General features: G+C 38.5%; 1 protein-coding gene across 1 annotated transcript in view; it reads right to left on the bottom strand.

Annotated features, from left to right (window-relative positions):
* mlphb (melanophilin b) overlaps window positions 1-26,109 on the bottom strand; it is a 39,154-nt gene extending 13,045 nt beyond the window's left edge. The window contains exons 1-8 of the mRNA XM_042426583.1: window positions 25,900-26,109; window positions 14,542-14,763; window positions 11,818-11,957; window positions 8,497-8,538; window positions 6,653-6,708; window positions 3,734-3,820; window positions 2,194-2,377; window positions 861-1,102 (exon numbers count right to left, since the gene is read on the bottom strand). Coding sequence (XP_042282517.1) covers window positions 861-1,102; window positions 2,194-2,377; window positions 3,734-3,820; window positions 6,653-6,708; window positions 8,497-8,538; window positions 11,818-11,957; window positions 14,542-14,763; window positions 25,900-26,024 — 1,098 coding nt within the window. The 5' untranslated portion in view covers window positions 26,025-26,109. The remainder of the gene's footprint in view (window positions 1-860; window positions 1,103-2,193; window positions 2,378-3,733; window positions 3,821-6,652; window positions 6,709-8,496; window positions 8,539-11,817; window positions 11,958-14,541; window positions 14,764-25,899) is intronic.
* Window positions 26,110-27,397: the final 1,288 nt, after the last annotated feature.

Genomic DNA, 27,397 nt, shown 5'->3' with positions numbered 1-27,397 from the left:
ACACTAACACATAAATAGACACTGATGTGATGTATGTTATCTCCCTCTGATCTAGCAGCTGTCGCCCCTACATCACTCAACGTGTCAGTTTGATGAACTCGTGTGTGGATGGATGTGTGCGTGTGTGTGTGTTTCATTCCCAGCATTGGCCTCGGATATCAAAAGGAAAAGTCATATTGTTAGCTGTTTGCTTTGAAAAATGTGACTCCGAACCAAATAAACAACATTTTGTTATATTAATGGTTGTACAGATCATATCAGTCAGAGTTTTGTGCCAAATTATTCCTCGCTCATGAAACCCAAACAGATCAAGATCAAGTTTATAATTTTAACAGTATTGTTTATTGTCTTATCCTTTATCCCCCACATTAATGAAACGAATTTTTGAGGCTACGGGGACTTTACAACTTTCAAGTTTAATACTGCTATTGTGATGGTAATATTTCAAAATGTCTCAAGATCATTATATGTTTAGTTCCTTTGTTCCCCTACAAACTAGACATATAAAAAATGAATTGGGTTCCTTGATTTCAGTGTCTCTTGGTCTTGACTTTTAAACTACGCCAAGGGAAAAATAATCCTGCACATTAAACTTTTATAAACCATCATTAAAAGCAATGAGTTGTATGCACATTAGTAAAATTGATTAATATCAGACACAATATCTTTGCAGAGATGGGAACTGATTATGTAAGAAGTCAGAACACTGTTTACAATAACCATCACAGTTCTAATTTTTAATGTCAAATTCAATCAAAAAGAAAACATGAAACCTGGATTTATTAGTGTCCCAAAGCATCTGCCAAATGAATGAAATATAATAAGGATTTCATATAATGATTGAGAGATATTAATAAAACCTGTGGTGGAGGGTTTGCTGAGCTCAGGCTCTCCTGGGATGTGTGGCTGCAGGGACCAGGATGAGACTGGTAGAACAGGTAGGGTTGGCTGTGGATGTCCTCTTCCTCGGAGTAATCAGGGCCGGGCAGATAGATGCTGCTGCCTCGGGGGCCACCAGCACTTCCACTGCCACATGAGGAGTAGCTGAGTCGGGAGATGGAGCGAGATGGGATCGTTCGGTTGTCCGGGTACGCAAGGTCATCTAGAAAAAATTGTATGATAAATAAACTGAGGAATAGTTTTTGACTTTTTTCTCAGTAGAGGCATAACTCATCCTCATGGCTGCAAAAAAGGTATCATTGAAAATAATTAGTTGTATTTTATTTCCGGTCTTAACCAAAGATATGCCATAAAGTATAATAAACGAAAACAAAATTTTTAAAACCACATCTGACTCAGACCAATCAAATATTAATAGAATATTGGATTGTATTTCTCCCAGACATTGTGGCTACAACAGTCCAGCCAGACATGGTCTTGTGGTCCACAACAGCCAAGCTGGCATATGTTGTGGAATTGACAGTACCATGAGAAGTTTATGAGGGGAAAAAGACCAAATATTCTGAACTGGTAATTGAAGCTGCCCAGAACAGCTAGAAGATCAAGATTTTCCCTGTAGAAATGGGATGCAGGGGATTCGTTACTACATCTTTGATCAGTTTATTGAAGAAAATGGGGGTGAGGGGTCGTTCCCTCCAGCAAGCAATCACTTCCTTTTCAAATGCAGCAGAAAAAAGCAGCAGTTGGCTTTCAATTAAAAGGAAAGACAACAACTGGGCTGCAAGATGAAGATAGGAGGGTATGGCACTGAGGGGGGTGTACCTGGGATGTCAGGTATCACCCTTGAGCCCTCTAGAGATGTCATGGGCTTATCAATGAAACGTCAAAGAAGGAGGGCGCCCACCTGTTGACCTAATGACGTACCTACTCTCCCTCCCATCACTCCAATCCCTCTGCCAACATCAAGAGTGCCGATGTACCACAGGGATTGAAACATCAAGTCCTATTAGCTTTATTAACAATAGTTAGCTCACATTGCATGAATAATATTAATAATAATACAAAGCAAATGTGTAGAGTTTTTGTTTTTCACTCTGAGCAAAATGTTAAAAAATCCAATATGAGCATCAGCATCAACCCATACTGGCTTCTGTCACATGTGACTCAGTGTAGTGGCTCTACTAGACTCCTTTTGTGTACAGACTGTACCTCCAAATTTTCATCTCCGTGTACTTTAGTAGAGATTGTTGGAACCACACAGAAGATCTGAGATGTGTTTTGTCCTTTCTTTACCTTGTTGTGGAGTCAATCCAAGGTCCATCCTCCGGCTGAGGTCAAGTCCAACATCCGTATTGAACTCCATACTTTTGCATTGCTCCTCCAAAATCTGTTGGAAAACAAAGGCCATGTCAGCCTCAGCAAGCATCGACTCCCTCACAGCTACGTCCGTGACCGTGATGTCGTTGGAGCCTGGGGCCTAAGAGTGAGACGGAGAGAGGTTAGTGCTACAGAGAGCTGAAGAGAAGCAGTAACTTCTGTGTTCAGCTCCAAAAGTAAGAAAACCTCATTCAAAATATTATGCACATGATGATGAAAGTATCTGCTTTGGTAAATTTTTATGGGAGCTGTATCTTTCTGTGCTCACAAAGTAATCACAAATCACAAAGATTTCTACTTCTGATAGCGAGTGCTGTAGTGGAGCCAGTTTGTTTTAGAATATGGAATAACTCCAGGAACATGCTTCATTATTTCAGAAAGCCAGATGATGAAAGAAACGATGAATCAGAGACTGCACTGAGTTACAGGAGCTGGTGGAACAGAGGCTAGACAGGAAATGACATCATGACTTCATCTCTCAATTAAACTGCTCACATTAGCAACTCATGCTACCTCAGGCTAGCTAGAAACTTAACATACAGTAAATATACAGTATATAACAGTATATCAGAAGTTAAATTATTCACAATAATTTGAGAATTTGCAAATTTACAGTTGCTTAACGTTTATTCCAAGCTACAACTTTTAAATTACAAGAGAAACTGATTATGTGTTTACATGGTTAGCAGAGTAGATGAAGTTGTCAGTCACAGTAAAATCATTTATGGTGGCACACATTATCATTATCAATTAATCAACCCATTTATTTCCTCAGTTCATTGATGATTCGTTTTGTCTATAAAATGTCAGACATAGAAAAATGCCATTTAGAATTTCTTAGAGCCCATGATGACAACTTAAAATGTCTTGTTTCGTTTGATCAACAGTCCAAAATCCAAAGAAATTCAATTCACCATCATGTATGACAGAAAAGCTTCAAATCCCTATGTTTTAGAGGCTGCAACCAACAAATATGTGGCATTTTTTGCTTAAAAAATGATGATTATTTGATTATCAAAATAGCTGCTGATTATTTTTTGTGCCAATGGATTCATCAACTAATTGTTGCAGCTGTAATCAAATTTGTTTTCATAATATAACTCACAATATTAACTTAATAATTTATTGCCAATGTGACACATCCATCGTGACTTGCTTTCGTGCCACTTCAGTGAAATATTGTCTGATTATCCTATTAATAAGCTGACGGATGTACTACTGTCTGTGCACACAAGCGTCAACATCTAGATGTACACAATGACTGTATTGTGGCCAGATAGAAGAAGAATGAATGAATGAATAATGGCTGTGCTCAGCACTAAAATATCTTGCCAAACCAAAGACTGAAAACAGAAACAAGCTGAAGGAGATGCAGACAGACAGCTCCTTTTATGAAGGCATGCAGATTGGTTTGGTTCTAGGAAAAGCTGGTTCTGTGTGGTTGTCCAGCTTCTACCTGATTGGATTGTCCTCTTGATTCGATGGAGTAGTCCAGATCCAAATCAAAGGGATCGACAGTTAGCCGCCTTTTGGTCTTTTTCATCTTTGAAGAGCAGAAAAGGAAACACCATCACCAACAGAAAAGAAGGAGTAAAGGGGTAAGAAAAGTGATTAAGATAAGGTAAATACTGTGTCGACCTGAACAGAGGAGATGAAGTTTTTAGCTCTGAAGAAGTTCTTGTATGTATGCTAACTTTTGAACAAATTAAACAAAAATTTGGTCTGACTGATTCTTCTTTTCTTATGTACAATTACCAACAATGTTTAAGAGGAAACTCAGGGATGCTATTGCCACTGCCTCCTGCTCAGAGCATGTCCATGTATTGATCATTAACCTGTGCAGCACCCAATGCCTACTGCTCCACCCAGCTTCCATGGGAACAGGACTACAGACTGGGAAAATATAAATTGGTGTTTAAGTTCAGTAAATGTGTAAGATATAAGCTAATTCAGTATAAAATTTTGATGAGATCTTATATGCCAGTTTCTGTTTTGCTGTAGTATGTCTGCTGGACCAGAAATTTGAAACTCATTTCCTACAAATGTCTTTTCATGCTGAGATGTCTCTCGGCAAAAGAATAATCTTGATAAACTGCAAAGACTGCAAACCATCCTGCTTTGCAATAAGTAATTGGTTGGAGGACTATCACAATCTGTTAAAGGGGACATATCAGGCACATTTCCAGGTCTATATGTTTATTCTGGCCCTTTACTGGAATATTTTTGCACGATTCACAGTTCAAAAATTCCTTATTTATCTTATACTGATTCTCTATGCAGCCCCACAGTTCAATCACTGTCTGAAACGGGCTGTTTTAGCTCCTGTCTCTTTAAGGCCCTCCCTCCTGATGAGCCCACTCTGTTCTGATTGGTTAGCTCCTGGAAGCCACTTCCTCCTCAGATTCCACTTCTTTTTCTTGTTCTTTACTTAAAATGGAAACGTCTCAAATACATCATACATGTTTGAGCCCAAATACGATATGAAATATGAGAGTGGACAATGCGAACAACCCATGGAACAACTTTAGCAACACAGATTATGGAACGAACGGCCATTTGTGGGGATGTGGTAATGAGCTGATGTCAGTTTGATGGGGAATTAAGGGTAACTTTGCAAAACAGAGCGTTTAGGGCAGGCTGAAACCCTGGCTTTTGACTTTTTTACATGTGTTCACCTCATGTTTTGAAACTTTGACGATGTTTAACATAGACATCAGACATTATAATAATATAAGAATGACAGAAATCACAAAAAGCATGGTTTTGGCCTCGTTAGCCACTTGGGGGACATGGTTAGGAATTTGGAAACACACCAACCCTTGTGGTATTATCACATCAGTTGTTCTTTATGTACCTCACCCCCATTCCTCCCTTGTTATGTCCCTGTTTGTTTGTGATAATTTGTCTTTTAAGTAAAAAAACAGAGCCATAATAGAAAAAGGACAAAATAGGAAGTTCTTAACACTGCAAATTACCTCTAATAATAGAACACAATTGTCTTTATAGTGTGACAGGCGATTACCATAAACTAAGCAGAATGTGGAAGAACCAATATGAGAGTCATTAAACAAGCAATTAGTGTTTTTATGCATCAAGCTGTTTCTGCGGCTCTGTAGCTAGGGAAAAAAGATACTTAATTCTAAGATTCATGCACAGGTCCTGTGTCATCAGAGCATGCACCTGACCCAAGAATCCTTGAGCAAGATCCTGAATCCCAGCAGCTCCATTTCAACTTCTCTGAGTGGGCAAAAACTTCAGGAAAGTTTCCCTACATAGATCTATGAGGTGTCTCAAGGGGTACTACACTATGTGAACAGTAGAGGGCACTCTATCTAAATGTGAATCAAACAGGGGGTGCAGGAAGAACCTCTTGGCCTTCTTGTAGTCTGTCTTTTTGTAACACGCATCAAACGCCTCAGTCATAGAGAATGTAAACAAAACCTTAATCAGTAGTCACATTGGAAATAAAAAGAAAGCGTTAAGAGATCCAGCAGAGCCCAGAAGTCCAGTCAACATTTTCCCCCCTTCACCAGTTGCTGCAGTGATTGAAAATAAACAAAGCGTAGCTCCTAAATTACACAGAGACTGTGGTATAAACAATAGTAGCCTGGGTTTTATGATAAATTCCAGTGGACTCAGTGCCCTCTCAGGAATGGAACTAGAGGGTCTTTCAACTTTACTCTGACTTTTTTTATGTGTGCAATTATGTATGACAGCCTGGTATTTACCCACAACACACAGCGGTGAGTGCCGGTTCGACCGTGCCTAACCTTAGTCGTCACCAGCTGTCAAAGGAATTCCAGTTGTTCATGAGGGCTGGCCAAGATCACGTAGATAACGCCTCTGCTTTTCAACAGAGGAAGGACCCGTCAACATGACAAAGATCAGTGCTGACCACAGCAGAGCCTTGCAAACACTAGCTTGTTTCACAGAACATGCATGAACAAATGCTGATTTGAACTTCAATGGAAGTACTACAGATGAGCTTATGATTTCCCTGACCAAAACATCTCTTAATCAAGAAACAGGAAACATGTCGAGCGTGGGCAACAAATCAACAAAACTGAAGTGAATCAAGTATTGTTTTCAGGTTTCCACGTGTCGTGGTCTCAACATGAATTAGCAGTGAAAAAAAACAGAGCCACTAATGTTCTGCTGTCTGAACACAGATTGATATCTGCTTCTTATTTTATGATGCATTTTAGAAGAATGCTTTCTGCTTCCTGCAAACTCACTAAAACTTTGGCACCTAAAAATAGCTGCAAGATGCAAAAAAACCCCAAAGATTAAGTATAATAGGAAAACACAAGCATGGGAAAGAATCACATGTACTACTTACTGTAAATGAAAATGATTTAAAAATGATTTTTCGTACCCCTTTGTAGTGTTGTGACTCTGTGGCATCGATACTGTGCTCCTCATATCCATCTGCTGATAAAGAAGGCAGACATGTTGGTGTTATACTATGGCTTTTTACTGAATGAGAACATACTGTACAATAAATAGAGTATAATTTCTGAAAGCAGATTCATCTGACGTTTCCCCATAGTGCACTGTACATCTTGCAGCAATCAAATTTATTTCCACCTGGCAGAGCAAGTACAGCACAGGAAGGCATGAGCAGGAACATTGTGTGTTTTCAGCTGCTCTTTAGGAGAGCGTTTATGAGTGAGTTGCATTTCTACGTAATAGAAAGAGAAAGAGAGAGAGAGAGAGAGAGAGAGAGAGGGGAGGGAGAGACTGGGAAAAAGAAAAGCTACAGAGACGCAAAAGTTCAAGAATGAGCTGTTCAGATCAACAGATAAAGTGATGAATTTGACAGTTTATGCAGAATAACAACACAACACATAAGGGTCATACACAGTTATTGAAACACTTTGTAATTTCCAGCATTACTTCATTTTATGGAAATTTGCCATATAAATAATCTCCAGAGAGAACATTCAGATATACACCAGCTCTAATGATAATAATAGTAATAATATTAACAAAGTATACTAAGAGCTTGGTGATTCTCTATGACTAAAACTTCCCTGGCTCTGCTCTTGTACTCACCATATTCCAGTGGGAATGAAAGCTAGATGACCACTAACTGCACCAGTTAAACCAGAACTTTTTCCCAAACCACTGAAACCACTGCATGAGACACCCAAAGCTACAGAGTCTAACGGGTTCATTTTAATAATGTGATTTAATATAATGTAGTTTATTAATGATGATATGAAATGTTGAAATTTAATTTCAAATGACCCTGATTTATCATAAAAGACCATTCATGGTAAGATAACTTTGAGGATGACCACACACATGGCTGGATTAATTTATTTAGAGGCCGAAAAGCAAAGCATTAATTATGGGCCCCTGCTGACCTTAGTTAGTGGTAATCTGGTTAAACACAAATTAATTCAAGAATATATGTGCACCTAGTAGACAGCCTTATTAAGATAGTTACAGTAAACAAAACAGGTAACAATGTAGGACCAGGTCTTTATCCTTTCAGTTCATAAGGTGGTGCATATTCCCAAACAACTTTGCATTTAATCAAATTACAACAAACCAGCTAACATAAGATGTATCTGGCGGCTTTTAGGGCCCCAAAGCTTTGCCTGGTTGATAATCCAGCCCAGACCACACAGACTCACAGAAAAGGAATCCATCTTTCTGAAAAATTTTTGCACAAATGGTATGCGTGCAGGATGATGAGTGTGGAAGCATACTTTAGGGCTCTGTGGATAGCAGAAAATGAATTCTTAGTATTGTCTCTCTATAATAGCTGATGATAAACTTCATGGAATAGCAGTACACACCAGTTTTATTATTTATTTTAGGCTACTTTACCTCAAAAGCACATTGTTTGCACCAAAGGAAGAAAAAACCTTATAATTATGAATTCCATATCTTACAGTTATGAGAAAAGATGACATAAAGTCAGACTCTCCTATGCAGACTCCTAGACACTAAAGGTTTGTGCCAACACAACTAACAAAATGTTCTTATCTAATATCTAAATGCTGTATATAGGGAAACATTCTTTTTTCTAAAACTATGGGCGCACAGTTTTCAGCAAAAGACCTATAAGTATGTGACAAAGTATGATTAAAATGTTAACATTACAGCTGAGATTCCTATTCAGGTCACAGAATGTCATATTTAATAATTAAGAGATATTTTTCTCTATACCTAAACATTCTTGATGATAATTTAAATCAGTCTACTTACTGTGGACTTCAGGGTTGCTCTGTGTGTCATATTCATGGTGCTCTGAAAAAAAGGAAAGAAAAGATGGCTTATTTATTTGTGTTTCATTACCATTTCATGTAAATTATCCCAGAAATGGACTTGATTGTTTTAATAATCCTCTCACTGTTGTCTTACATAATGAAAATAAATGAGGTCAGGTTTGCAATTGTGCCATGCATTAACGATAATAAATAGCTAAGCAAACTGAGATAATTCAGGTAGTTCTTAGTTTCCACATAAAATATTAATCAAAAACAGAAGCAGCAGTAGTAGCATTAAGCTGAGGAGCAACAGTTAGAGTTAGCCAGCTAAACTCTCATGTGAACAAAAATGCAGTTGTAAGCATCAGTGTTACATCTCCCAGTGTGCACATATGACACCCTCCGAGCTTTGAGGGCCCGACGGACCACAGCAGCATACATACAGTAAAAAGACAGGATAAAGAATGAGTGTGTGTGTGTGTGTGTGTGTGTGTGTGTGTGTGTGTGTGTGTGTGTGTACAGTCATGCATGTTGAATTTAATCCAGGTGGTCACATGAATCTCTACATGTGAGGAGTTGCTGATTATTTCAAACATGATGAATCTGTTAACATACATATTTATGGCTGTGTTTCATAACTACAAGTTGCATCTGTGCACATTCTGCGAGCTGGATTCCACATAAATACACGTCGAACAAAAGTTTTGTTCTCCCTCCCTCTTTCTGTCTCTTTCTCTCCCCCCTGTCTCTGCAGGACTGGATCCTTCAATTCCAGGCACAGAATGGGAGACATGTGACTGGACGATCACAAGGCCCGCTGGGCTAAGCCAGCAAACCAACTCACTCTGTATCCCTTTCCAAAATCCTCGAGGGTGACTCAACGTAAGCAGTACCAGGAGTCCCGGCTGTCTCCTCATAATTCATTGATCGCCTGATGCTATGATCTCACTTGGAGACCCGCTGTGTATAATAATGCTCAAAGCTAACATACAGTGTGCCTCAAGGATATTTGTTTTATATGCTCTGGGTGTGGCCAGGGGATGTTAGCAATGCGTGAAGTTCATGAGCAACTTCAAAAAGAGAAGAAAAAGTGCTGGGAAGGTTTTAATGAAGCTTCATTCCATCACTGCATCAGACTTTAAACACGAGCAGCAAACATAAACAGGATCAGTCATCACATTAGTATCTCTGGTGATTATGTCTCCTGAGATGCTAAGAGTCTACAAGACAAAATCCTGACATTGGAGGGTCCAGGCCTGAAATAACTAGTCTGTGACAACAGCTATGAGGAGCCAAAGCCGGAAAAACAGGAAAGATGGAAGAGATTAAATCCCCCTGAAAGATTTGGCAGCCCCAGCTCATGACGGCTCACTATCTGAAAAAGAGATAGGAAACTTTATTTCTGTGATTCAGTGTCATAAAAATGAAGGGTCTCACAGACAGATGGGTGGCAAATTAACAGAAAGCACCAAAATAAATTTTATGACCACTATGAGGATATCATATTAATATTACTACTATAACTATTATTGGAGAGTTGTATACATTGATATATGCTGCTTGACATGGGCTTTTTATTGTGTAACAAGCTATTTATTCCAGTTTATATTATCTATAGAATATATGTTATATTACATAGTTGGATGTTTTAATTTATATATGGATGAACTGGATAACAGACCAATAAAGTAAGAAAAACGATCTGGTTGAGTGATCATTTGTAAAGAATGCAAATAATGGTAATAACTAAATAATCTGCATCATTATATTGATACTTTAGCATCAGGGCTCTTGAAAGTTTTCACCGTAGAAACAGCTACAGCAACACAAACTAAGCTAGCTGAGCTAGCTGTAAGCCGAACATAACTTTAACACCAAAGACTGTCTTTTAAATCTGATATCTGTGGTGGATGGGGTTGTGTCAGGCTGTATGACCTCCTCAAATATGTGGACATGTGTTTCTAACTTTAAGAAATGTACAGCAGGCTGTGTGAACCAATCAGGACGGTTACTTTTTACTTGTATTTACTATAGCCAGCAACAGCAACTGGAAGTTAGGAGACAAACCTGAAACTGAACAGGCGAGAAAATGGGCGGGTCAGTAGCATCCATTATATCAATTATGTGTACATACTAGTCTATGCATACATGCTAATCTATAAAACAGACTTTATTAATATTCCAAACATACTGTATCTGCTACCACCTACTATGATCTGCATTTAAGATAACTGCAGTATTGGTTTTTGCACATATATTTATACTTTGGGTAATGTATCAATAAAGTTTGATCTTTAGTAAAGTATTTTAGTAAAGTTTCGGGCCACCATGAGTTGGCAGAACAGCTTCAGTGATTCTTGTTATCGAGTCTTTGAACTCTACCGGAGGGATGAACGTCATTCTTACAAATGATACTCCTTCATCTGATGTGATGATGATGGGGAGCGCTGCCTAGTACGTTGCTCCAAAATCTCCCATAGGTGTTGAGACCTTGAGAAAGCATTTGGTCTGAGTCTCAGTGCATGACCTTGAAGAACCTACATTCTTTTGCTCATTGGATTATGTGGACTGTCTTCACTTACTTAGAAAAATGCAGAAGAGTACGACTCTTGAATTTGAAATTGAAAACTGACCCAATTCACACATGTGATGCACTTGTCATGGTGATATTTTGCCAACTTGAAGAAGCCAGAGTGTGATTCAAAAGGCAACATATTTTTGATGCAGTAACAGTATAGCATGCAGCTGTTGAATCTCCTTGAAGCCTTTCATTTATTGGGGATTTCTTATGGTAAGCCCAAGCAGACTTCCAGCAGTGCTCTGTGACTCTGGCTGATTCAACTTCTGACCTGCAGCACCTCCAGAGGGCTTGAGAAGAAATCAGTGGAACAGATGGAAATTTGTGAAGGTTCAAAGTAACCTTGACCTGGGAGCTGACATTCTAGCATGTTTGTAACCTTTGATTTGCTTCAAATTCATACAGACATTCCCACTTGGCAGCTGCCCAGAAAAAACAGTTTTTGACTGTTAGCTGCTGAGCAGCTTCAATCAGCTGGTGAGGTTTAATCTCTTTGCTGAAAGGCCACCATGACAGTATTTGTGAAGTAACCCCCATACAGACTTTCACAGAAGGATCCGGGATTGAAACATTCCAGACACAAGCTTTTTCACAGGCTGTTATTTCACAAGCATTATATTTTAGGGTACGAATGTGTTCGAAAAACCTCTCAAACCTTTAAAAAAACAATTTTAACACACTGTTACATTTATTTTCTAAACAGAAAACTGCCCACAAAGGTGTCTTGATATTAAAATTCACCTCCAAGGTCATCTGGAGAGCAGTCGTGTTCTCCACTGAGCCTTTTGAAGAGTGATCGCATCACCTTGGCGCTACCAAAGCGCTTGAACCGGGCACGGACGTTTTCATGGAACCACTCCAAAGTGCCGATCTTGAGGACCCTGTTGGAGGAAATGGAAGGGACAAAAAAGAAACTGATGAATTCATACACAGACTAGATGAATTAGAGAAAATACCTGTGGGAATAGAAACATTTCAAGGACTGAACACCTTGTTTGTCAAACGTAGCAGGAGCAAGATATTACTGACACAGAATATGGTATGGTATGGAGTATGATGTATTTTTTGTGTGCAGGATTAGCATGAGATGCACAGCATGATATTTTCCAGACCCTGGCTGAACTCGGGGGAAAATGTCTTTTCAGTACTCAGCCCCATCTGAGCAAACAATAGTATAAAGGTTACATATGGAGCTGGAACAAGATGGATGTATTGAATTATATACAGAGCTTGAAGAATGGAGCTGAAGGAGGAAATTACATTTGCCAAAGCGTCCATCAAATATGGTGTATGCAAGACCCTGACCCTCTTAATGGTGATAGATTATAAGTTGCTTTGGACAAGATCTTTAGCTAATGCATAAAATGTAAACACTTTCATGTACACAGGGACCAGAGAAGCACTTTGTTTGAGGTTTTCAGTAATGTCTTGTGTTCGTTAGTTTGTATTTGTTATTCATTTTACCCAAACCGAGCATTCTTAGGCTGCTTTAGAAATGCATGATTCACATACTGCACTGTAAATATTCAGTTTTTAATTGACATCCCAAGTAAAAGTATTCGTCCACTAGCTGCTGAAAAGCTCATAAATGTATTGATCAAGTCCCCTCACACTCACTCACACATCAGCATTTTATTTTTGGTTTGTTCTTAACGTCTTTTTTAAAAATCACTTCTGCACTGAAAAACTCCAGCGATTCTTTCACCTAGACTGTAGTTTTCTGTCATTTTTCATCACACTGACTAATATCAAAATTCCATCAACAACTTTACGTAAGACCCTAATGGTGCAACGGATGTGTATCCACTATATAAACAGCATGACTTCATATTTATTAACTTTTGATTAAAGAAAAGAGAGAAAGGTTATGGAGTAAAAACCACAGGAGAGCTATTATCCAGTACATTTCAGCCAAGCCAGATAGTTCAACAACTCTCTAAAACAGTCCTGATAGATCAGTGGGCCCCAAATTAATCCCAAGAGCACCAGAAGTATCATTTTCAATTTATTCAGAGCCAGAAAACATTCACAAGTTATTTTGCATTCTTTTAGGTAGGTTAAAGGAAGGTTAGCAAAGATGACCAGTTTAATGCCAAAGCCACAGCAAAGGCAGCATCACAACTGAAGTACAAAATGCCATGGATTAAAAGTCATCCTTTCCCGGTCTTGGGGTCGGGACCCTATGTGAGGTCACCAGATATGCAAATGGCCTCTCACAAAGTTGCATTATGTTGACCCTCAAACTTCATGAATCTTGACTTTCACAGGACTTGGCACTGAATTGAATGTGTAGTGAAATAAACAAGCCTTTCTGTGGTGCATGGTAAAATACCAAGCTGGCAAGACGTTTGACTGAGTGACTCATTCAACTGTTATGTGATCTTTGGTTTTGCCAGCCACCACCATCCAGCAGCTGGTTGAGATTTCATGCAAACAAACCCTACATGAATTTTGGAGGAGTTTGGAGCACCGATGGATTGACCAAAACCGTCACGGCACACTTTAAAACTCATGGTTTCAAGCTCTTAGATGTGTGGAGGTGGATTTAGTGCTTTAGTACTGGTCCAGGCTGGATGTGGCAGATGATATGAGACAACACTCCTGACACAGACAGCACTGAGACATTTGTTGACACCATGTTGTACTTTAGGACTCTTAAAGACCTCCTCCACTCAAAAATGTTTGACACTAAAACGCTGTTTTCACATTCATCTGGTGAAGTTGGAAAGTTTCTCTGTGCTCTTCTTAAATCTGAGTTGAAAGTGTGTATCTACAAGCATGATTTGAGACATCACAACAAGTTTAGAACAAATTGTGGTTCAATATTCAACTTACAAAAGTGTGATGTGGAAACTTGAAGCCTCCAGTGCACATACACTGACAATGGACTTCTCTTAGGTAGGAGACATCTTGAACCCAGCAGTTAAACTTTAAACTTTGCATTTTCATAGATTCTCAACCTTTCAATGACGGAGAAGATTAGATGTATTTTAACAGTTATTTTTTCAAGGTAATTCAACTTTTAACACATATTTTATATGTCTAAAAAGACGTGGGGACCTTTAAGTAGCATAGACATAACATCTCTGTTTGTAATTAATAAAGTATCAGATATCAAAGACATGTGGTCTCCTAAGCCAAAAAAGTTTGGGTACCTCAGATTTAGGGGTGATATTTTTAGTGTACAGTGATCCTAAAGGACTGAACTAAAGCACTGTGCACCATGGCTTGGAAGATATGAGCAGCTTTAAAGTCTTGCTCAGATTGAAAATGAGCACAATCCAGGTTGAAACTGGTGGGTTAATGTAACCAAGCAAACAAGTCGAACCGTGGACATTGCGGTTATGTGGTATGCACCCTGACCACCGAGGCACCCTGAGATCCACAGATTTTTTGGCGAGACTTTATAGCTGGCCTTATTTTGATTCACTTCAGGTTTCATATGTTTAATTTGTCATTTCCTACCTGGCCATGCGACAGGGATCACACACCCAGCCATGCTCCTTCTTGTTGTAACGACTGCAGGACTTGCAGACATACAGCTGGCAGTCTAGACACTGACGCTTGCTGTTGACCAGGAACTTGAAGGGCTCGAGACAGCGAATACAATGAGACTCAGTCAGGCTGGTCTGGTTCCCCAACAGCTCTCTCTTGGTGTCTTCCTTCTCAATCTTGGTCTTTAGCTCCCTAAGGAAGAGGAAGAGGGAAAGCATCGTTTAACAAGCACAATTATTCTTCTAGATAAATGATTAGGTAAGTGACAGAGAGAGAGGCAAAGTAAAGGATACATACACTCCTTAGAAACACTGCACTAAAATGATGCAAAGCCAGTGAAACCACCAAGAAGCAAAAGAAGGCAAAAGAACAAAAATACTCTTTTGGCAAACCTTCTTTCACATCTGGTGTCATATAAACAGCAAAAGCTACACAAATGGCTCCTATCATTTAGCTCTATCTCTCCAGAGAGAGATATTACAAGAGCTCGGGGCCAAAAACATGCCATCATGTCTTTGTGCATTTGTGAATAGGCAGATCATATATTAAAAAGCATGCAACAACAGAAGAGATTAAATGTATTGTCTTGTAGTTTATCTGCTGAACTCTGCAGGCAAAAGGGGATGCATTTCACACAATCCATACAGCAACACACAAGAGTATCCTAAATTGTCTTTGTAGTGGGATTTGTGGCATTTACACTGATTATTTGCAAATGGCCTTTGACCAATGTCTGTATTTCACATTGAAGCATGGCTGATTACTGTAAATCTACTTCTAACTCATATTTCATATAGTAGTAGAGAAGATATGAATGTGGCTCACAGATGGAATAACAATTCTGCTCTGCTATAGTAAATCATGTTTTTGAATGCTCATCTGTAGACAAGAGCTTGTTTTCTATCAGAAACTGGCTCAAAACAGGGTTTTGCCATAAATATCCCAAACTCAGAAGATCATTTACAGTGTTGAAATTTGACAGATGATGCACAGAAGTGTTGAGCAGATGGATAATCATGAAATAGCTCCAACATGAAACTCGCCCTGAAATTGGATACTGGTGTTATTACATTTCTGTTTATGTACAAATTAAACAAAAAAGATAAATTGTGTAAATAATACAGTTTTAGAGTTAGAGTTTGGTAGATGTTTCCCCCTGACTCCAGTCTTTGTGCTAAGCTAGGCTAACCGTGTCCAGCTCTGTACCTCACACTCAGACATGAGATTGATCACTCTACTCATCTCACTCTCAGAAACAAGGCTGTCTTAGAATACATCTGAAAGTGAATTTCTAACTTATTACTCAATTTATGTTTTTAGCATTTCTTTAAACAGAGATTTTATGAGCTGGCTGACAAATATGTGTGAAGAAATGGTTGTCAGTATATGGATGGCAACACATGGCTTCATTTTGGCAACCGTATGTAAATATTATGTCAGCCTTACATGGAAAAGTCAGCAAAGACAGAAAATGCTACAGTGGCTGTCCAGGAAACATTTTGTTATGGTTATTTGGATAAATGGGATATAGCTTCATCGCATTTTACCCCCTGATTTTTGACTCTGAGCCTCCAAATCGGCTTTTTATTGTCTCAAAAATAGTGCGACTTTTTCTCTCTCCTGAGTGACACACAGAGACTAATGCATGCTTTTATTCTCAGTAGACTGGACTATTGTAATGGTTTCCTACCTGGTCCACCCAAAACAGTTATTCATCAGTTACAATTGCGAACTCTGCTGCTCAAATGCTGACTGGTACCAGAAGAAGAGAACATCAAACCTGTTCCCTACACTGGTTTCCTGTCAGTTTACATATTGATTTTAAAATTCCTTTACTAGTTTTTAAAAGTACTTCCTGGTCTTGGTCCACCCTACTTGTCTGACATGCTTGCAATGTATAAACCAGGACTCTCAGGTCATCTGGAATCTTTTAGTTGTTCCAAAATGCAGGACAAAAACTTTTAGTGAGGATCTGAGAGCAGCTCAAAGTATTGATGTCTTTAAATTTAAAACCTCTTTAGCCTGACTTTTGATTAGAATATTTTATGGGCATTATTTATTTTATTTAATCATCAGTTTTATTGTATTCATGTTTTATTCCCTCCTAACTATTTTATTTGCCATTGTCCTTTATCTGTTTTATCTACCTCTTATTTTATTTTAATAAATTTTACTTTTTTTTTTTTTTTTAAGTCTTTCTTGCATGTGTTTGTCTCAAATAGTGTTTACTGTTTACATTTGTATAAAAAATTTCTTTGAAAAGTACATTTTTTTATTGAATTTTTTTCAAAAGATTAATTTTAGGAATGTCTTTTAGGAATGAGAGAAATTGCTCTCGATGCTGAAATCGCACATTGCAATAAATGCAGCAATATTAGTAAAATTCTACTCAAAGGCTTCAAGAAGTAAAGCCAAATCCTTGAAATTCAAACAAACACATCTTTCCTTGCCTCTCTATGACTTGGCGGCTGCACACACGTGTGTTATGAATAAGGTCATTGCTTTGAGTCAAACCGTTCTATTCAGCAAAGCAAACTTGTGCTGATTGTTGGAAAAGTAACAGCCTCACTCAGTGCCGGGAGATGCTGACAGTAGGAGAAAAGGAAAAATTCAGATAACAAGTCCCAAATGTCACACAGCGTGGGTGGAGTCTGGCAAAACACTCACTGAGGGATGAGAAGATGCTTATTGTTTATTAAAGCTTTTTTATGCCATGCTTTTTAAATTATAGCCCAGTATAAATAGGATACTTTGTAAATATCCCATAACCTTTTGCAGATACAGTTGCTGGCCGTTAGCGATGTGATTTAAAAGTAATATCTGTTAAATCCACCCTCCTCTGAAACATCAAATCCCACAGATCTGGTATACAAGATGCTCTTCTATGATTCAAATAAGATGTGTGCTGTAGGCAACTTCCAAGCCTTCCAAGCACTGATACATGGCTGGCAAGGCTGAATATCAAAGGCAACTGCAATGACTTACCAAGAAGTGGCCTCGAGTGGCGCCTTATGCAGTCAATTAATGTGATGATAGACACTTTTCACAGCAGAGATTTTGACTTGATTGTCAAAGCAGGAAAAACACAGTTGTAAATAATAACATTAACAATGACTCCATTAATTGTCCCAGTAAGCCATTTCAGTGAGTGAGCATGCACAGTACCAGGACTGCCCTGGAACTGTCTCTTCTAAATGCAGTGCAGACCTCATTTATGTTATTTATTCCACATGTGCTTTTCCTGCTTTGACAAGTCAAAATGTCTGCTGTGAAAAGGGTCTTTTAATGTGATGAGCTGTCTTTTTTTTTTTTTTTTATTGCTTTCTATCCGCTGATGAAGGCCACAAGATGTGATTGAAAACTCTGGAATATTTCCAGTAAGTGGACCTTATACAACCAAATTTTTAAGAGGATTTTGACTTTTTTGATTTTGCCTACATCATTGTTTCACAGTTTTGCACTCACAATATGCTGTAATAAATATACACCATTAAAGCAGAGGGATCCATTTTTTGTCGATTTTGGGGGCAACGGACTGAGCTGTAAACACTGACATGTTATCACTTAGTTGTTGATACAGTATGTCAGCAAACAGTTACACATCCAGCAGACACGGAGAAACATTAACATGCTTTTGGAGTCTTGTGCCCGGCCATCTGATGAATGTAAGTCCAATATTTTCTCTCCTTTTAATTATTTTTCAATTCAGTTCAATTCAAAATACTTTATTTGTCTCTCAAGGGGCAATTTGAAGCAAGCAAATTTGCAAAGTACACATATACAGTTCAATCACACACAGAAAGACACTAAAAATGCAAATATGACAGTGTTAGAAAGAGTTAAAATACACAAGGATTAACAGCAGTTAAAGGCACATCAGTCTATAAAAGGTAAACTGACCAGGTCTAATGGCCTCTGGAATAAAACTGCCTTCTGTTTGTTTCACATACAGGTAATGTAAAACACATTCCTGATAGCATTGGGTTGAAGCAGTCATAGAGGACATTGATAACCTCATATGCTTTGTTGAGAAGGTTAAAATACTTTCAATAAAAGAGGAAATAAAATGTCATTATTCTCTGTTCCACTCCAGAGGAGTTTAGTTTACATAGGCAGTACAGATGCTGCTGAGCCCTTTTCACAAATAACATCTGTATTTTCATTCCCTCAATTTGTAGGTCTGGACTGGATTTCAACACTTAAGCCATGAATGACTGGTGGAAGACTGTTTGTATGTTTTAGTGAGATTACGGCTTCTTTAGTTTTGGATACGTTTAAGTCTATTTAGCTTCTAAATGCTCCACTATGTTCACCAGCTAATTTTAAACTTTGCCTCTCTAATGTTTTGTGCTGAGTAGGTAGTGTATGGTGGACTTTTAGGGTGTTTTCTTTGAAAACAGTTGCCTGTTGCTGCTGGAAACAAGGTTGATCGGAGTAGTGAGAGTGAACCAAAACAATAAAGTTGCAGGCCAAAAAAGCAAAGAAAAAAAAAGAAAATAGCTGAAAGGTGCTGAAAGACTGCACAGAGCTGAACACTGCAGAGTTGGATGACAATTACTGCAAGCAACACCTTTCAAATTATCGATAGTTGCATTTGTAAATCTAAAACCTCTTCATGTGCAGCAGAGAATTTATTATTGACAATATTCAAATTAGGGTGAGAACATACATTTACGGACATATTAGAGTTATGGCTTCTAGAAACTGCACAACAGCACTGTGAATGACATCTCCAAGAAAGCAAATGTGACTGTATGTTATAATTCACCTTATATAAGATTATACAATGATTATAAGCATTTATTGAGCAGCCTGATTAATACTATAGTGTATTCTGACTCTTAACATACAACAGGCTTTTACTCATTTATTTTCCTTTGTTCATAAAGAAAAAAAAAAGTTCTAGACCTTATTATCGACTGGCACACTTTAACACATCTTCAATTTCTTTGTTATTTGATTAAAACCAGGTTGAGTTTTTGCTTAAATAGCAAAACTCAGGAATCTGAGTGCGGCGGCCAGACATTCACGTCTTCACAGACAGCTGTGAGGACCTCAGTAAGAGTGTTCCCATACATGGTGATCTTCTCTCAATGTCCGTTCAAACAAATCAAACACTCTCTAGTGTAGCTGCTTTCCATTTCATACTTACCCCAGTTTGAGCTGGTACGGTGGTCTTTTGTCTTACAGTAACGTCATTATGTCTCATTCTCTTTTTTGCTCGTTACTTAAAACTGCTGACAAGTTATCATAGAGAATGAGAGAGAGGTAAAAATAGAGGCTGACACAAACTCTGGTACAAATAGAAAAAGGATTAGGACTAAAATGTTATAGTTTCCAGATTAAAAACCCTGCAGAGTAAGGCTGATGACTTAATTTAGGTTTCTGTCTCAAAATTTAGGACATTTTATTAGAGCTGTTCAGGAAGCTCTGCTGAGAAAGCTGTACATTTAAGGGTATGATCTTCAATAGATTAAGTATTTAGGGTTAGTGTGTCTCTGTTAAGATGTTTGAATATATAGGATATTAAGAAAGCTTTGTTATACATAATGGTGAAGTCAAAATGCACTTTTTTAAATGGTGAATAAAAGAAACAGCACAGGAGTAGAATACAGCTGTGTTTAAAAATGTAATGCAATGCGTCTTTGATTTTTTGGCTACCTGGGGGCAGCAGAACAACCTGTAAACACAACACTAATATATTATGATGACTGCCGTGTTAGCAAACATTTAGCTCTTTGTGTGTCATTTGATCCATTGTTTATATAAATATATTGATTAATGCAGTTTTAAATTACGATTATGATTAGTTTTATGAAATCATGTGACAGTTTGTAAAGACTTAAAGGTATACTATGCAGGATTTGTTGGTTGGTGTGCGTAAATACAGAGCAAGCTGAGAGCAGAGAGAGAGAGAGAGAGAGAGAGAGAGAGAGCAGTGGTCGAGCGAGCTAGAGAGTGAATGAGGAGAGTGAGCGGTGCTGGGGGAACAAAGCTGTGAATCACACAGACCTGCAGCTCTTTATACATCCATGACACAGAGACAGAGAGAAGAGCGGAAGAGAGAGACGGAAACAGCGATGTAACCTGGTTGCTAAGCTACAAGTCCCGACTTCACACCCTGCGTGCTGTTATTGGGTGGGGGCTACACACCCACTGCCCAAAGGTTGACGCCTAGAAACGTCCCGAACACAGAAAAACAACAAAATAACAAAATACAGGCAGAGGGCAGAGTCTCTGTAGATACACTGCCACATACTTCTAGTGGGTCATAAGTGACGATAGAGAGGGATTACTTTTGTTTGAGTCTATACATTGCTTTTTTAGGTTAAGCAAGAAACCAAAGGCATGTAAAAACTATCTTAAATAAATTAACACTCTGGTAGAGGACAAGACAAGACACACAAAATGTAGAAACTTTACTGTCCTCTTTTATTTTGCTAAGGCAAGCCAAAGTCCAAATTATTGCCAAAATAAGTTTTTTCACTTTATGAGCCACAGGATTTAGGCGTGACAGTTTTGTATGTAAACCACATGAAAACCCGTACCTTTTTATAGATTGTACAGGCCTTGGATGAAAACAATAGTTGCCTAAGCAGCAAACAACTTCTCATATAAATGGAAAACAAATAGCTAGAGAAGAACTTTGGCATGGGCTGCAACCTAAGTGGTGGAAATTGAAGGACAGTGTTGTCCTTTGTGAAGGAAGCTCACATAGAGACAAAAACTATCTGCATGACACAACTCCTCAGCCAGCTCGTGGGGGAGAATCTTCATGAATAAACAGCAAAACTAAGTCGCTTTTGGCTTAGTTTAATGCATTATATACTCAGGTGACTTGCACAGAAGACAGTGTTTCACACATCTGATGTATATTGTTAAAGATTTATATTAAACTTTAGATCAAGAAACATTTGCCAGTTGAATATCAAACTCTGACTCTCTCCATCCATTGTTTCTTTGAAAATACAAGCTAGACACAAGAGGGTTCCAGTGATAATGCGAGTAAATCTGTATAAATGACCCTTTCATCATGCAGACAGGCAAAAGCAACATTTGTGGAGTTCAAAAATACTCTTGTTATAAAATGATTCAAGCCTGAGACGTCTCTTGAGACCATAACAGTCCAGGAATAAGCAAGGAATCAATTTGTCTGAGATAGTTATCTTAGAAAAATATTTCAGAAGCTAGTTGTCAGAGATTCGTCATATCAAGATAGACCTTAGCTTTTTAATCTTAGTTTTACCTGACAAGTCCTCAAAATAAAACAAATATCAATGTGTAATGTGAGAGGTGTCATTCGTAGTGATGAACCTACAGAGAATTATCAGTGACTCTGCAGCTCCCCTCAGCTTTACAGGCTTTATAGTGAGTTTTAGCTCATTGTTTAGCTTTCTGGCTACAACTTGACTGTTTGGGTTCACTCGCAGCACTCTCATAGTGTCAGGCAGCTGTTTTCAGAGAAAACACTCTAAAAACCTACTGTACACTACCTGTTCAGCACCAAATGGCAAACAGACACAGTTAGCAGCTAGCTGCGGAACATAGCAGAGCATTTAGCAGCTAAAGAGGCAAATATTTCCCAAAGGAGTTGGTGGAGACCAAAAGCAAAGCTAAAAGAGAGTGAATAGTGGACTTACATTCACCAGGTAGACAGAAACATGACAAATGAATGATAATGTTGCTCTGTAACTGCTGTTGTACTCACAACTTGCTTCTGCTGCCCCCAAGTGGCCAAAAAATCAGGTAATGCAGGTTTAGGGTTAAAGGATTTTGTGTTAAACTCCAAAGTTTTGACTGACTTCCTCTGTGTTAGCTGTTTTATATGACCGATTTTGTAACTTGAGTCATACAATGTATGACAGATAAGAGATACACATCGCAGGTGTAAATCTTGCTTCAACAGTGTTCCACTGAATGAAGAAAAAGTAATCAAGTAGTCAAATAAGAATAAAAAAAGCAATGACTGTCCAGCTTACTTTTAATGGAAGTCCATGATGTTGAAGGGCAGTCTAAAAAGCATCTGAAGCACTGATAGTGAGTTAAAAGTCCTTTATTAATACATGGATGTGCACATTGTAGGTGTAAATCTTACTTCAACAACTTTCCACTGAATATTTTCTATATTTTGTGGACTATCCTAACTATTCTAAAGGGACTACTAATGCTTCAGCTGTGTCATCTACAGCCAAGGACAAGGGGAAATCCCATCTAAAACTTTCTTCCTCCCTCAGCCTATCTAAATCATTCATCTGTCAGTATTGCCAAAAAGACATGTGAGCAGTAGCTCAGTGAGTTAGGAGCAATTGACTGAATCATCTGTTGATGACGTGCAGCAAGTTAGTCTAGCCTTCAGGAATAGAGTACAGTATGTAATTTCTGCTTAGTGCTACTAAATTTAAATCAAACAAATTGGCTGATCAGACATCTTCTTTCAATATAAAACCCAGCAGATAACCAATTATCTGGCACCGCAGGCTTTGATGACAGGATGTGATTACTGGCTCACCGTGAAAGGTGAAAGTCTTGTTGTGTTTAGGCTGATGTGATAACATGATGGCGTAAAGTGCAGTGATCAGCCATGTGAAACAAATACTGGACTGTAATTCCATTCAAGTGGACATTTTCCTAAGTGTCTGGCCTACTGAAGTATGTATGAGCAAAACTGTATCTTTTGAAAGAAGAAACTTATTCTTACAAATGAAAGGTTGAATTAATAAGCAACAAAGCACACTGCTGCTGTAGATTCAGGGTTTCTGCAGCTACAGCTTTGGTCTGTCATGACCATTAGCTTATGATGGCTAATGATAGCAAATTTGAGCAAACATTAGATATTGATATTAGAAATTAGATATTAGATATTAGATATTGTTCTGCACCATAGACTGTATATAAAGATGGGCGTAGTGAGGTGTGACTTAACCCATTGGTTTAAATTGGAGCCAGTTTGAAGCCCAGAGCTGCAGCTTATGGTCGGTGCCATATTTTCCGTTTGGAGCTAGGACCTTCCAAATAAGGTGTTACCTTTCACGCTCTCAAAACACCCCCCCCCCCCCCCCCCGCCCCCTCCCCGACAAATGCTAGTTTATTGGGAACAAAGAGTGGTGCACACTTGGGCTAATGTTAGCCACTTCAGCTAAATTGTGCCAACAGGGCAGGTATTGTAATCAAGTAACCCTAAATTTACCGAAATATTGCAACAATAGTCGACTCAGTGCGAGTCCCGGAGCCGAGGAGAGCAGCAGGTGAGTGAACTGTCAATCACGGCTGTCAATCAATACCCACACGGCAGACGTCAAACCCACTATAAGTCCTCAAATCTTATTACCAGAGAAGAATTCATCTTCTAGAAACAAGTCTTTATAGGATTTCATGGCAATCCAGTCAATAGTTGAGATATTTCAGTCTTGATCAAAGCGGTGGGCCGACTGACATTGCCAACACCAGAGCCACGCTGCTAGCATGGCTAAAAATTCCACAACTTTGTTTACGCTGTTGAAAAGAACACCTAAGTAATCAAGTGTTCTGCTAGATGGAACATTCAATTTGTTATAAATGTATTAAAGATCTTTTTAAAACAACCTTTTTTCTATGCCGCTTCCAGGAAATTTTGCCATTTAGTATACTAACTCAGAAAAGGTACCTCTTTCTAATCGTTCTGTGAAAACTGAGGTGAAACAAAATAACATGCAATTGCATACAATTTCTGACTCTACAGAAAAGAGTATAATCTTACGATAATCTTAGATTTATAATCCTGAATTCACAGAAAGGGTGATTAAAGGAGCAGAATTACCACAACTGGTAGAGATTTAACATTTAAACTAAGAATAGCCCACTTCCCACAATATATTAAACCAGATTACAGTGAGAAATGCTGCATTATATACATGAGACAGCTGAAATATATGATATAAATGTATGGTTTACGTGACACTATGAAGTGGAATTTAATAGAGTACAATTATTTGTCTGATTTGATATACTATAATGGGGTTAGGGTAAGAATTTGAATTGTAAATGCATAATAGACAAAACATCCATCTATTTATAGATAATTCTTAAGGGGACATAACATGTTTTTTGTGAATTTCTGTCATTTATAATGTCGGATGTCTATGTTAAACATAGTTAAAGTCAAAAGCCAGGGCTTCTGTCTGCTCTGAACCATTGATGTATTGTAAGCACTGGATACAGTCACGCTTCTCAGCCTTGCTTTCAATTTTTCCCGGTGGCCACTCGCAGCGAGTTGCAGCGAAAAATTCCCCTGCTGCCCAAAAAGCATTTTCCCATAGACCACTGTTATAAAAGACACGTCTGCAAAATAGTTGACAGAACACCTCCAACTGCAAACAAGGTCAGCTGTGACTCTTTCTATTGTGAATTTTTGATCCATGGAGGTTTTATATTTGTAAAACTTTCCTTGAGCCGAGAAAAGTGATTTGAAAGTCTATGGGCTGAGCAGGGACTTGCGGGGTTCAGTGGGCCACATACCCCCGGATGTAAACCTGGAAGCTAGAAAATGTTTTGGTGTATGTACCAGGTGAGCAACTGGACTAAATTGCTCACCTGGTCTAAATAGACGCCATTTTCAGTCCAGTATCCAACTCTTACAATACATCCATGCTCTTTGTTGGCTTTGTTTGCAAAGGTACCTCTATTTCCACCTCGTGATGACATCAGATCATTTGCGCATGCCCATAAACAGCTGTCTGTTTTGTAGTCTTTGTTGCTAAGGTTGTTGCTAAGGTTGCTCCATGAGTTGTTCATGTTGTCCACTCAGATATTTCAGATGGGATTCAAGCTTGGACATGTGCAGTTGTCAAATTTCCATTGTGAGTAAAGAGCGAGAAAACAAATTAAATCCTACTACTGTTGTCTGCAGAGGAGCAGCTTTGGGAAGCTAACCAATCAGAACAGAGAGGGCTCATCTGAATGGCGCCTTAAAGAGACAGGAGTTAAAACAGCCTGTTCCAGACAAAGGCTTAACTGAGGCGCTGCATAAAGGGCCAGGGCCAGTATAAGATAAATAAGGGGTTTTATAAGCTGTCAATCATGCAAAGATATTCCAGTAGAGCCCAAGAATAAACATATAGACCTGGAAATGTGCATAACATGTGCCCCTCAAGCAAATATGTTTCATCACTGCTTGTGTTTTATAAATGCCAACCCCCAAGAAACTAGAGTTTGAAGTCTCCCCCCCAAGAAAAAGAATAAGGACAGGGAATCCACAGTGAGCATTAAAGAGGTGGCTATCCGTCAGATAGCTGAGAGGCTCATCCATATCAAATTGAAATCAAACAGAAAATTGCAGTCTTATAAACTCACCCAAGCCTGTCTTCCTCTTTCTTCCTTAGGTCAAAATCTCGCTGGACGACTTCCCACACATGTTTGGCCTCCTCATCTGTGAGCTTGGAGAGATCCAGCTTCTTGCCTGTAGTGGCGCCAGGCATTATTCTGAATTTGATGCCTGTGAGCTGGTAGTCTGCCGGGCGTTGGGCTACAGTTTGGAAACATAAAATGCAATTGTGTTTAGAGAGGTATAAGCAACAGGGGAAGGATTTAAAATGAGTACTAATATTTAAAGATCCCCCCAGACATGTTTTAAGACCTATAAAAATACTCAGCTTTGAAAATTAATTTGTGTCTGATATGTTTTTTCTATTAAAAAAAAACTTAAATTACCTGGTGAGAAATTCTTAAAATGAAATCTCCTCGTTCTTCCTCATTAAAAAATCCAGAATCTATAAATATTATTCATCAAGTTTAACTGTTGGACACAAGATGTCTCCTACTTCACTGGAATGTCCATTCTCAGTGTTTGTGCACTGTCTCCATATCACACTTAGTTGCATACTGGACCATAATTGGCTCCAAACTAGTTGTGGTGTCACAAATCATGCTCGTAGGTACACGTCTTAAACTCAGATTTAAGGTGAGCACAGAAAAATGTTCCTGTTAGCAGATGAATGTGAAAGCAGTCTTCTAGTGTCAAGCTCTGCACATCCATTATTCTGCAGAGTGAAGCTCAAACATCCAACTGAAGGAACAAAAAGTAAAACAGATTTTTGGGTAGAGTGACTTAAGGATGAACTGCAAAACAACAAAATGTAGAAAATAGGTCACTTAAAATGAGGTCACTTGCATTCTTTTTCCAAATAACTCATCAGTTTTGCACTGCCAACAATTTTATGCAACATTAGGCGCAGAAGTTCACAACATGAGCGTTCATCAGTTGATCTGGGATAGTCATGTCACGGTCCTGATGCAAACTCACGTGCCGTTAGAAAGGCTGGAAATAGATTTCTCACTGGGGAATGAATTTGAAACACAACTTTCTGAAATGTAAAGTTTCACTGAACTTTGAACTTTTTAACACAACACAAAGACAATTTATCAACAGTCAAAAATGTCCCAGTTGACATTTACTTCCCACTGAATTAATTTCCTCTCTACTTCAATTTTGTTGTAAAAAAATAACACTGTGAAATTTAAGAACTGGTTTGGATTTTTTCAGTATATTTTTTCAGTACTCACATGACACATTGAAAGAGTTTTTAGTCACATTAGTCATTCCTCCTCTCCCTTCCTAGTGTGACTCCACTATATAAAAGCATTGACATATTTTCTTATAAAGTTGTTGTGGCAAACTTGTAAGCAAACAGTTGTATATTTACATATCCAGCAGATATGGAGCAACTTCTGCATTCATTTTAAGTTGTGTTTCTGCCAAACATTTGCTCTCTTTTTAGTGTTGTTTTTGTCCACACCAATGCCTGAGGGAAATATCTGGCTCTTGAGCCGCTAAATGTTCTACTTCATCAAA

Source organism: Thunnus maccoyii, chromosome 11 (assembly GCF_910596095.1).
Source record: "Thunnus maccoyii chromosome 11, fThuMac1.1, whole genome shotgun sequence".
NCBI lineage: Eukaryota > Metazoa > Chordata > Actinopteri > Scombriformes > Scombridae > Thunnus > Thunnus maccoyii.
The sequence above is the reverse complement of the archived record's forward strand: the minus strand, read 5'-3'. Positions and strand labels throughout refer to the sequence as shown.